At 48.1% G+C, this 12183-nt stretch overlaps 1 protein-coding gene across 1 annotated transcript; it reads right to left on the bottom strand.

Annotated features, from left to right (window-relative positions):
* Positions 1-7557: 7557 nt before the first annotated feature.
* GADD45A (growth arrest and DNA damage inducible alpha) lies at positions 7558-11725 on the bottom strand. The gene is made up of 4 exons (XM_075067695.1): positions 11554-11725; positions 11296-11397; positions 9737-9956; positions 7558-8316 (listed from the first exon to the last, which is right to left on the bottom strand). The coding sequence occupies exons 1-4, from the start codon at positions 11595-11597 to the stop codon at positions 8203-8205; spliced, it is 480 nt and encodes a 159-aa protein (XP_074923796.1). The 5' UTR covers positions 11598-11725; the 3' UTR covers positions 7558-8202.
* Positions 11726-12183: the final 458 nt, after the last annotated feature.

Genomic DNA, 12183 nt, shown 5'->3' with positions numbered 1-12183 from the left:
GAATCACTTGGTGTTCTAGCCCTGTGGATCCTCCCCTTAGGCTGGGGGGAGGTCCTTTAGAAGTGGGCGGGCTTTGCCCGCCCACCCCTGGGATGCCAATAGGCTAACATACCTGTTTCTCAGTACTTTACTGTAGCCATCTGGCCTTCCCCCATCACAACCCAACTTGCACACATCAAAAATTTTTTCCGTCACTGGGGTGGCTGAAGCACTACCTGCTGCGGCACACCTCGGCACATTGGCCTAAAGGGCCAAGCTGCCCCAGAGCGCCCTCAGCTCCTTCTTACCACCCATGACAGTTGTTGGAATTGCTGTGGTTGCCTTAGCAAGTGTTCTGTGTGTTCAATATAAATTAATTGTAGATGGTTTATAGTGATAGCACTTAGTTAAACTTATACCATCTACACTATTTTCTTTTTTGGTCCCCACTGGAGTGTTTTTCTGGTACTCAGTAGTGAGGGATGTCTCAGTCTCTGGGCTTCAAGCCCTGCATCTCTTGCCAGGTGGCACCAGAATGGGGGGGATAATGTCCACCCCCCCCATTTTTTACCAGCTGTAAGGGCAAGTGATGGGAGGAGGGGGAGATAGGAGCAAGTGGGAAGTGGGGTCTTGAAGCGAGGGGGAAGAGATGGCACAGGAACAGGGCCTCAGGAAGGGGTGGTGCAGGGGCAGGGTCTCAGGGGAAGGCCAGTGTGTGGGTGGGGCCTCAGGGAGAAGAGGTGGTGTGAGGTTGGGACCTGGGGGAGAAGGGGTGGGGGCAGGGGCTTGGGATGGCATGGAGGGTGAGACCACGGTTTAGGCACCTGTGGCACCCTCACTTTTAGGGTGCTTCCACTGCTGTATCTTCCACTAGGCCAATGCCCATAAGCAATCCACACTCAAACTACTTGAAGTGTTCAGGTGAAGCTCTCATTCAGGATCATTGCCAGATCTGTGAAGACTTTAAGCCTTGGACAAGGAAAGACAGAGAAGCCAGGCTAAAGTTTTTGCTCATGAAGGCAGCCATGAGACCTCTGTCAGAGTCTGATCGATCAGGCTTAGCAGCAAATGCCTCCGCATTGTTTAGACATGTGCCTACTATCTGGCCTGAGTCCGACACTGCTCACCCTCCTTAGTGCTTAAGAAGAGGTACAAGACCTGTAAGCAGACCACCAAGAGGGGATGGTCACTGGTATTGAAGTCATCTAGGAATGGACATAAGAGTAAAGTGCAACTGACACCTAAGCACTCCTCTTCAAGCTGGCACGGCTAACTCTGACAGTGAGGCGGGCACAGTCCTGTTCAGAGCATGAGGGAGTGCCTTCTATATCTATGGCACTGCACCATCCTGAGACCAGCATCGGCCTAGTGGAAGATACAGGAGCGACGGAAGCACCCTAAAAGTGAGGGTGCCACAGATGCCCAAACCATAGTCCCACCCACCAGGCCGAGCCCCAACTTCACACTGGCCTTTCCCCTGAGGCCCTGACCCTGCACCACCTCTTCCCCAGGTCCTGCTCCTGTGCCATCTCTTGCCCCCAAGACCCCACCCCCGCTTGCTCCTCTCTGCCCTCTCCTCCCATTGCTCGCCCCTACGGCTGGTAAAATATGGGTGGCATTTGCTGCAGCGAGAGAGCTGCTTAGCCTTTCAGTGCCAATATGCCCAGTGGTACAGGAGCCCGCGCACAAAATACGAGCAGATGCAGGAGGGCAGCAGCAGCATCGGTGCAGCGCTTGGTACCATGTCAACCTCTGTTGCCTCAAACTGCACGTCCACCAGTACTGTTGAAAGGGAAACCTGCAATGTTGGTGGTGCTACTTCCAACTCTGCACTGGACTGTAACTGTCTCAGGGAGCAGCCTCTCCTCAGTCAGGGGAGGGAGAGTTGTCCTCCTCTGAATTGGAGATTTGGCTTTTATGTTTCCCAACCCTGGAGCTACTCTCCCTACTCTCCGCTAAGGCACTACTCCCCTGCTAGGGAACCTTCAGCAGGAGAAGTACCATCAAGTGAATGGCCAGGAGGTCACTGGACCCACTACCAGTCCAGCCTTATTGGAACCTGTGGTTTTCCTTCCTGGTTTCTAGGCTATACATGAGACATTCCTGTTTTTTGTCCTCAGAGAGGCATGGGGCACCTGCTCATCAGGCACTACCTTTTCTATAGGCTGATACCGAGCAGCTAGAGATAATTCAGGAGGACCCTGTTGGACAGCTAGTGGAGGAAGAGCCGCTTCACCCTGTGTGGGCCAATTCCATCAATCTCAAAGCCTTTTACCTTCCAGGGGTGCAGAACAAGCCTAAGCAGATCATTTATGAGCTACCATGAGATGTCTCTGCTCCTGAATGTAGCCAAATAAGTTTTTCAACAGTGGGGACTCCTAGCTAGACCTATTTGCAAACAAAGCCAACAGGAACTGCCAAAAATTTTGCACCCTCCAAGGCAACAGTCCCAGCTCCATCACAGAGGCTTTCCTGGATGAACAAGCTCTACTATGCTTTTCCTTTAATCCCGCTTCTACACAGAGTGGCGCTAAAGATCAAGTGGGACCAGGCCCGAGTTACATTAATAGTCCCAGCATCGCCATGACAGCACTGGTACTCACTCTATTGGATCTGTCAGTGGCACCTCCAGTTTCACTCCTGTTGCACCCAGACTTGATCCCCCAAGATCATGGTTGGCTGTTCCACCAAACCTGTGAGCCCTTCATTTAATGGCCTGGAGGCTTTATGGCTAAATCCTGGAGAGGAGTTTTGCTTGGAGTAAGTTCACCATGTCTTGTTAAATGGTAGAAAGCTCTCCACCAGGCCTGCTTCCATATCAAAACAAAGGTGTTTTTCTATCTGGTCTCCTCAGTCCAGGTTCTTGCCAATGCAGTTCTCTACCATGCATATGCTGGATTATCTGTTGCACCTACAACAACAGTGATTAGTGATTTCTGCTATCAAGGTCAACCTGGCAGCTATAACAGCTTTCCATCCCCATGTGGATACCCATTCTATGTTTTCTAGTGATATGAGAATCAGATTTGTGAAGGGCTTTAACCTAATTTTGTTGAAGCTCATGGGGCCACCATTTGAGCCTGTATGAATGTGCTCCTTACTACACCTATCTCTGAAGAAGGCATTTCTGGTAGTTATCACATTGTCCAGGAGAGTGGCCAAACTGCATGTTCTGACATCCAAAATGCTTTCTACAATCTCTTTTAAGGATAAGGTGTACTTGCACCTTCATCTGAGATGTCTCTCTAAAGTGGTACTTAATTTTCATATTAACCAGTCAATTTACTTATGTGCATTTTATCTCAATCCACATGTGAATAGAAAGAAGCAACATCTGCGCACCTTTGACATTAGAAGAGTGTTGGCATTCTACAGAGACAGGACGGTACAGTTTTGTTTGTCAGACCCAGCTATCTGTGGCATTAGGAGACAGAATGAAGGATCTCCTGGTCTCTTCGCAAAGAATTTCATCTTGGATGATTTCCTGCATTCATGTTTGCTGCTGGGCATGCTGATGGCACATTCCACAAGATTGCAAGCAGCCTCGAGAGAAGTCCTTGCACAAGTCCCTATCCAGGACATTTGTAGCATGGCAACCTGGTCTTCAGTTCACATCTTCGCATCCCATGATGCTATTACTCAGTATTCCAGAGACGATGCTAAATTTGGCCAAGTTGTACTACAGTCTGTGTGGATGTGAATTCCAATCCCTCCTCCTACATTACGGCTTGTGAGTCACCAGGAGTGGAATGCACATGTGCAATGACACAGAAGAAAAAGCAGTTACTAATCTCTTGTAGCTGTTGTTCTTTGATATGTGTTGGACATGCCCATTCCATGACCCACTCCTCTGCATCACGGTTGCCTGGCAAGAAGGAACTGAGGGAGCTCAGGGGCAGCTGGGCCCTTTTTTGTTGGCGCGTAGCAACTGAGGGTGCTTGAGCCGCCCCCGATGGATACCATTGAGGGAAAAATTTCCAATGGTTGTGCATGGGGTATGCACACATCATGTGTGGAATGAGCATGTGCAGCCCATTTTGAAGAATAATAATTATGGAGGTTAGTAACCATTTTCTCCATCTCCTCTGCTGAAACACAGCCTTGAGAAGAGTTGGAACAGGACAACTATTCAGCATCAGTAACACTGCACAAGCTTCAGATGTGAAATGAATAACTGCTACAATTGACATTATGTGGGAAATTGAGATTTTTGTATGTGATTACAAAACAACTAACTTGGATAGTCAACCCATGGAACTCATTGTCAGGGGCTGTTGTGGAGGCCAAAAGTATAACTGGATTCAAAAAAGAATTTTAAAAGTTCATGGAAGATAGATCCATCTATGACTATTAGTCAAAATGGTCAGGGATGCCACCCCATGCATTGAGTTTCCCTAACCCTCTGACTGCCAGAAACTGAGGCTGGATGACAGGGGATGGATCAGTTACTAAATTGCGCTGTTCTGTTAATTCCCTCTAAGGCATCTGGCACTGGCCACTGTCGGGAGCCAGGGTACTGGGCTAGATGGAGCATTGGTCTAACCCAGTATGTCTATTCTTATGTTCTAACTCTGGGGAAAAGTGACTGGACATGGAAGCTCTGCTCCCATGCCCTTCAGATTTGTGATAGGGGCAGATCTCACACAGCAGTAAGTTTTAATATCTATGCTATTTTATTCTACCTAGGCTTTTATACTGTGCCAATTGCCATGTTGTCTGGGCACTGTTAATGTAAGACTCCAAATATGCTACAAGTCCATGGCCACTCATAGTGGTTTGGCACAGTTAGGAGTGTCTGTATTCTAACACACTGTCAGTCTGTGCTGTGCTTCCCTAATAATATTTTATAACACTACCAACAAAAAAGACAGGGTTAGACCAGGTGGATGCTCCTAAGAGTGCTGGACAAATTTCTGCTCACACCATTAGATTGGTTGTGTAGATGGGGTTTTAATGCCTGATCAGGATAAAATGAAGCTACTGGCTCGGGATCGTAGCTAATCCTCCAGATACTGTAAAAAGCAACAGAGTCCTATTGCACCTTAAAGACTAACAGATATATTGGAGCATAAGCTTTTGTGGTGCCCACAGAAGCTCATGCTCCAACACATTTGTCAGTCTTTAAAGTACTACAGGACTCTTTGTTGCTTTTTACAGATCCAGACTAACATGATCTGATACATAACACCCTCCAGATACTGATTCCAACATTTGTTACACCATTTACCTCATTGACTCAGGAACTAGGAACAAAGCCTGGCACATGGAGTTGAAGAAAGGTTAAAGATCCAGCAACATCCAACTACATGTTTATAGTCGCATATATTTAAGGGATGACTAAACTGTTTCCTTAATATCTACAATTCTGCTTCTAAATTACCCCCAGCACAACAGAAAGAGAGGGGATTTTTGAGATGGGCATGAGGGGTGGAATCTTGAACACATTTCAGTCTTCAGTGTGTATTTGTTTGAAATGCTGATAGTAAATTTAAATGCCATGGTAAAGCAGCAAATCAGAATTTAAAGGGACTTTGTCAAGTTAAAAATGTTTTCCAAAAATTCCTTTCCTTTGTCACTAATGCTATCTTAGAATTATTTACTCTTCATCCTTTCTGGTGTAAATTTGTCAGTGTCACTTGTGGTTAGAATCAGTGTCATTCTAGTGATCCTGCACTTACATAATATGTGGGATACAAACACTGTAGGGGAATGTTTAAACCTGAACTAAAAAACTGTTACTGGCTTTGTTTCAAATAACATAATGTTTCTATTAAGTCTGGAAAAAAATTAGTAAATGGAGGCCATAAACATTTCCTTTTAACTTTATTATTTGTATCACTGTAGCCATTAGGACTAGTCATGGCCCACAACCCTGTTTTGCTAGGTGCTGGAAAGACATGGAACAAAAAGATAGTCCCTGCTCCACAGAACTTACAGTAAAAGTAGAAGACAAGACGACAGATGGGAAGTATAAAGAAACAATGAGACAGTATTCGTTAGCATGACAGGTAGTAGTCTCAGAACACCCATGGTCTCAATATTGTCAAGTTTTGTGTAGGCATTGGGACAAAGGAGAGTTTTGAGGTGAGATTTGAAAGTTGATTATGAGGTAGCTTTGCAGATGTTTATAGGGAACTTCTCTGAGGCATGAAGTATATTCTTTGCAGAAATAATCAGAAGGGATATTAAGTGGGGCAAGTTAACCCACTGAGGCCTTAATCCTTCAAAAATTTACACATGTAAATAACTTTACTCCCAGAAATGGGATTCCTCCCAGGATTAAAGTAAAGAATGTGTGTAGGGACATTTGCTGGATCAGGGCTCAAGTTTGCAATTAGCTAAAAGCAGCTGCCTTAGTGCAAGATTCTCACACGCTGAGATAGCAAGTGCATCAAAAAGGTTCTAAAGTTAGGTGTTAGATGTTGTCTCCCACCAAAAACTGACCCTAATGTAATATGAACCAGCACATGGAACTTTTGTATTGCATATAGTATGGCCCTACAATTAGTCTGTGTTTCCCAGAACTATACTAAAATTGGCCATATTCTACCCTGCCTTACCCATAGTGCAAACTCAGTCTGGTCATTGGGGGAACCCACAGGTGTAAATGAGGGCAGAATTTGGTTGGGCTCTGTGGATTGCCTGTCAGTCTTCTTTTACATGCACTTAATCTGGACACAAGGCTCACTGCAGAAAGAATGCCATTTGCATGGTTATATTGGCTGCCTATGTAACCCCCAGGCCATGTGTCTGAAGTAGATGCCCTGCTGTCCAAAGGTCAAGTGTAACTAGGCCTGAAACCAGGTAGAAGCAGCATATAGAGAGAGCATGAGGAGAGTCTTCCCAGGTAGGAATGCTAAAAGACAGTCCTTCCAGGGTTTCTGGGCAATGACCCTGGCCAAAGATGGATTAGCCTCTAAATTCCTTCTTGGCCTGTAAGGCCTTCTTCATCAGGTCCCGTACAGCTGGGCTGTAAGGAATATGAGTGGATGTTGATGATGGAGATATTCTAATGGCTAACCCCCCCCTCCCCTTTTGTCTTTCTTTGATTTTGGTGGCTGCTCCATACCATCTGAGCATAGATTCCTTGTAACAGAACTGGCAGTGTTTGTCCTAATCTCCCCATCCTGCTAACAGGTGTTGATCCAGCAGGGAAAGTCTTAAGTGGGTCTTGCTGACTCAGTGTTACCCTTCTCAAATACAAAGGAGGTAGGAGTTGCTAAGTGGTTCACGGACCAAGACATGAACTGCTTTTCAGCGTAGGAACCTTGGTGTAAAGTTCTCAAAAGCACCTAACTCATTGACTTTCAATAGGATCTGGGCTCCTAAGTTACTTAGATGCTTTTGAAGTGCTTGAATAATACATAACAGGCCCCACTCTCAATGTATTTTTTTTTTTTTTTTTTTTTTTTTTAAAGACCATGATGGGGTTTAGGAATTAAACCCACATTCAGGCTTGGTCCTGTAACTTCTGTGTATATAAAATACCTGTCTGCTAAAATGAACTATAGCTGCAGAATCAGCCCCTAGCATTGCAGAGTATTGAATCTGGCAAGAAAGTAAAAGTTAACACTAGGATTTGAGGTTTTTAAATTTTTATTTCAGTAAAATAAACACCATCCAGTTTCAAACAAATTATATTAATGTAGCTGTTTTAACATTTTATTTTATTTAAAAAGTGGTGTAGTTGTATACCAGTTGCTTAAGAGTATTCTGGTTCTGAAGTTCATAGCATAAATAAAATCTTTGTCAATATCATAAAATAACTTAGTATACCTTAGAATAAAACCTTGAGCATCAACGTCCCAAAATACAATAAATTTGTTAATGTTTTGATTAACCTTTTTGGTCTTTCCTGTTAAAGGTGTTTTAAACCAGAAACTATTAGTTGCACTTTTAAAACTTCAATGTGTTTGGTGCATTTTGAAAGTAACTCAACCATGCAGCTTCTTAAAATCTTCCTGCTTGGTTTTTAATTCCTTTAGTGACAAACTTGCTTATAACTCTTTCAGCACAGGTTCTTTTTTCATTCCCATAACTTTCTGGCTGCAAAGTCAACTTCCTTCAGTCCTACACACCATGTTGTTCAATCTCAGTCTACCCACTTGACATCAGTTGTTTGTAATCCATTCGTCAGGTATAGGGATTTACTTCCTGACCAACTGCTAAAGTATTTCAAAATTTCAGTGCAATTTTGTTCAATTAGTTTTCATCCAAATGCCATCATCGCTCAGGGAGATTGATCACTGGGACCCACTGATCCTTGTAGCGACTTTCCTGGCAAAAGCAAATGAGCTGACTCAGTGCTGGATCCTTCCATTGAGATGCATGGGGATTCTGGGTGGGGGGGAAAAAAGTTGTTCAAAACAAAACCGAATAGTCTTAAATCACTAGTGCAAAAAGACTATGCTACTAACTAACATCCAAATGCAAAGCTAAGTTGGATCCTTGAACTCAGATTGTAGTTTGATACAAATAGTCTCCTTAAGTCCTTTAGAGGTTTTGTGAAATCCTATGCTATATATATGGCTGCATTGCAACAGGGATTCAACATTTAAAAGCTGAGTAAGGGCTTCAGAATTTGGCTGTGGTGGAGGTGTGATCTAGTGGTCAGAGCATTTTAAATACATTCCTATTTTATGTACTGGCATTTTCTTGCTGTCTTGAAATTGTTTCATTCTAGTGTTAATCTTGCTGAAAACCACACACGACCATTAATAATCTGGCTTATTTGAAAATACAGGATTATATATGATGGGCTGTAACTCCCACTGATTTCAGTGAGAGTTCCAGGAGAGTGTCAGGCTATTGTAGAGAAGTGGTAGAAAATAGCTTTAACATTAGAGTGCACCTATACTATTGCATCTAAACCTATAAACCCACAGCAGCAAAGCAAACACTTAAGATTCCTTTCATGTTTCTTCTGCAGTATGGGCATAATGGAGATACTGAACAAGTGTTTTGAGGATTATTTTTAGTATAGGAAAAAATATTAAAATAGGAGCTGCATGCATATAAACTTCCTTTACTTTTTAAACAGAAAATTATTGGTCCAGTTCTTGCTCTCTCTCTAAAGAGCAGATGAATTTCAACTGAGTTGAATTATTTCCCTATTTTTCTCTACAGAAATGTACACTAACTTTTGACATGGGCTAGAGTTAAGAAATTATTAAAGTGTTCAGGCTTGCCAAAACCGTCAGTGAAAGTTTCTTCTCCCTCTAAAAGCAAGTAACCTGTTCTATCTAATCTCTACTCAGAGCCAATTTGTAATAAGGAATAACAAATAGAGGAGGCTGATGTAGCAAGGTGACTCATGAGGATCTCTGCTGCTGGCACGATCTTGAACATGCCCATATGGGGAAAACCTTTATGATCAAATCAGGAACAGCTCTGATGCAATGTCCTTAGTACAGGAAATAACAAAGTAGGGAAAAGGGCATGTCATTCCCCATAGGAAGTTAAAGATAGGCCTGATCCAAGTTCCAGATCCGAGCACTCCCAGATCTGGGGTTGGAAGGTGTAAATCCAAATTTGAATTTTAATGGGCAGAACCCCAGATCCCAAACTCCATAAAGCTGTGGGTGTGTTCAATATCTTGCCCAAATGCATATCTTAGCTTATCTTTAAAGCAAACCCAACTGTAATCAGGTGAGAAACAGGCCTCGGAGACCCAGCTTAAGCAGCAGAAAGGGAGTTCTGTGCCAGTGAGTCTTTTGTGCTCCTGCTACTAGGGAGAAAGGAGGGGATAGTCACTTACTGTGACAAGTACACAGTGCAGGTCTGCAGGCTGCTCAGCTCCCCCACTTGCCCCCAGAAGCAGCAGCTCAGCCAGTCGGCCGGGGTTGCTCACTCGCAGAATGTTTATGTCATTCTCACAGCAGAAAGCCTGGATCAGGGTGAAGTGGATTTGCAAAGCAACATCCCGATCATCCTCAGCATCTGCTGCTAGCAAACAAAGCACCACATTATCTGGATCCCTGAAGGATGAAACAATACAATCTGATTAGTCACAGCTAACACACAATTACATATTTAACACAGACACACACGGATAAAACAGACAATGTCACAGCTTATACACATGCAGAAGCTACTATGCAGGCTGATGGTATGTGTCTGAACGACAAGCAACCAAATGCACACATGTTCACAAGGTGAGACCTCTGTACACACAGTACATACATGTAGTCAATACAGATGCATCCCTATTTACTGGCTTTAAATGCACACAGGTGTACTTCTGGCCCCGCTCTACGTGCACACACAAGTGTACTTCCCCCCTTGGCCCCAGCTCCGCTCCACACACGCACACAGGTGTGCTCCCCCGGCCCGGCCGCATGCATGCACACACACACAGGTGTGCTTCCCCCCCCCGGCCCGACTGCACACTCGCACAGAGGTGTGCTTCCCCCCCCCGGCCCGACTGCACACTCGCACACACAGGTGTGCTCCCCCCCCGGCCGGGCCAGGCCGCGGGCGCACATACAGGTGTGCTCGCCAGGCCGCGGGCGCGCACACGCACACACACAGGTGTGCTCCCCCCCCCCCGGCCGCACACACACACACGCACACACACNCCCGGCCCGGCCGCACACACACACACGCACACACACAGGTGTGCTCCCCCCCGGCCCGGCCGCACACACGCACGCACACACACAGGTGTGCTCCCCCCCGGCCCGGCCGCACACACGCACGCACACACACACACAGAGGTGTGCTCCCCCGGCCCGGCCGCGCACACACACACACAGAGGTGTGCTCCCCCGGCCCGGCCGCGGGCGCGCATACGCACACACACAGGTGTGCTCCCGGCCCGGCTGCACACACACACACGCACACACACAGGTGTGCTCCCCCCCGGCCCGGCTGCACACACGCACGCACACACACACACACAGAGGTGTGCTCCCCCGGCCCGGCCGCGCACACACACACACAGAGGTGTGCTCCCCCGGCCCGGCCGCGCGCGCACACACACACACACACACAGGTGTGCTCCCCCCGCCCCCCGGGCCCGGCTGCACACACACACACACACACACACACACACAGGTGTGCTCCCCCCGGACCCGGCTGCGCACACACACACACACAGGTGTGCTCCCCCCGGGCCCGGCTGCGCACACACACACACACAGGTGTGCTCCTCCCCCCCCGGCTGCAGACGCACGCACACCAGGCGTGTGAGGCGGTTAGCCCCCCGGCACGCCGCACGGACGGGCAGCAGGCTGTGCCCAGGGGATGGATGGGGGGGCCCGGGGATTACCAGACAACAGCAGGAGGCAGCCGGGGGCCTCTGGCCTCCTCACTTACACGTTGAGCAGCTTGGCAGCCTCGTAGACCCCGACGGTGACGCTCCTCTGAGTCAGGGCTTTGCTGAGAACCTCCTCCAGCGCGCTCCCCGGCGTCTCCATCCTGAGAGCAGCAAGAACAAGCCGCGGCTCCCGTCAGCCACCCCCGGGCAGAGTCCGCGCGGCGCCCGCCCCGGCACCCCCGCGTTCCCCCGGCGGTGCGATCTGCTGACCGGCAGCGCAGCCGCCCCCCCGCGAGCAGCCCCCCGGCCCGCGGTACCTGCCCATCGCCTGCTGCTCTCCAGCCAGCTCCTCCAGAGTCATAGTGCAGCCGCGGGTGGCGCCGGAGCGTGCCCAGCCCGGCCGCGACCCTCACACGAACTTGAGCCCCCCTAGCTGCAGCCCCTGCCCCCGCCTCGCCGGCTGCACCCGCCACCAGCGCCGCAGCCTCTGAGGGACAAAGGCGGCCTCGGCCGGGGTTATCCTGCCAACATCCAGCCAACCGTCTCCTTCCTCATTTGCATGCGGCCGCCCCATTGGGCCATGCAAATATGGTTTCGCGGGCCGCTTGCCCCTTTTGCCCGGGCCCCGCCGGTGGCAGGATGGGGCTGGGAAGCCGGGCGCGGGACTACAGCGAGCTCCGCCGCTGCCGATTGGCGGGGCAAATGGGTTGGGAGGCGGGGTCTGTGGTGGCAGGGAGCTGTCGATCATCACCGCAGCGGGCTGCTTCAGCTGTTTTTCTGGTCGGTGCACATTTCTCCCCCCTTGTGTGGGGGAGGGGGCTGCTGGGCAAAGCTGTTGCCAGGGCTTAGTGCTCGCAAAGCACCAGGACAATAGTAGTTGTTCGTAAGCAGCTTAGAAAAGCCAAGTGTAGCTGCTCGCGTGCAGCACGTTTTCCTTTCCAGCTGCT

The sequence above is a fragment of the Chelonoidis abingdonii genome, chromosome 7, assembly GCF_003597395.2.
Source record: "Chelonoidis abingdonii isolate Lonesome George chromosome 7, CheloAbing_2.0, whole genome shotgun sequence".
NCBI classification, from domain to species: Eukaryota; Metazoa; Chordata; order Testudines; family Testudinidae; genus Chelonoidis; species Chelonoidis abingdonii.
This window is presented reverse-complemented; position numbering and strand designations above follow the sequence as displayed.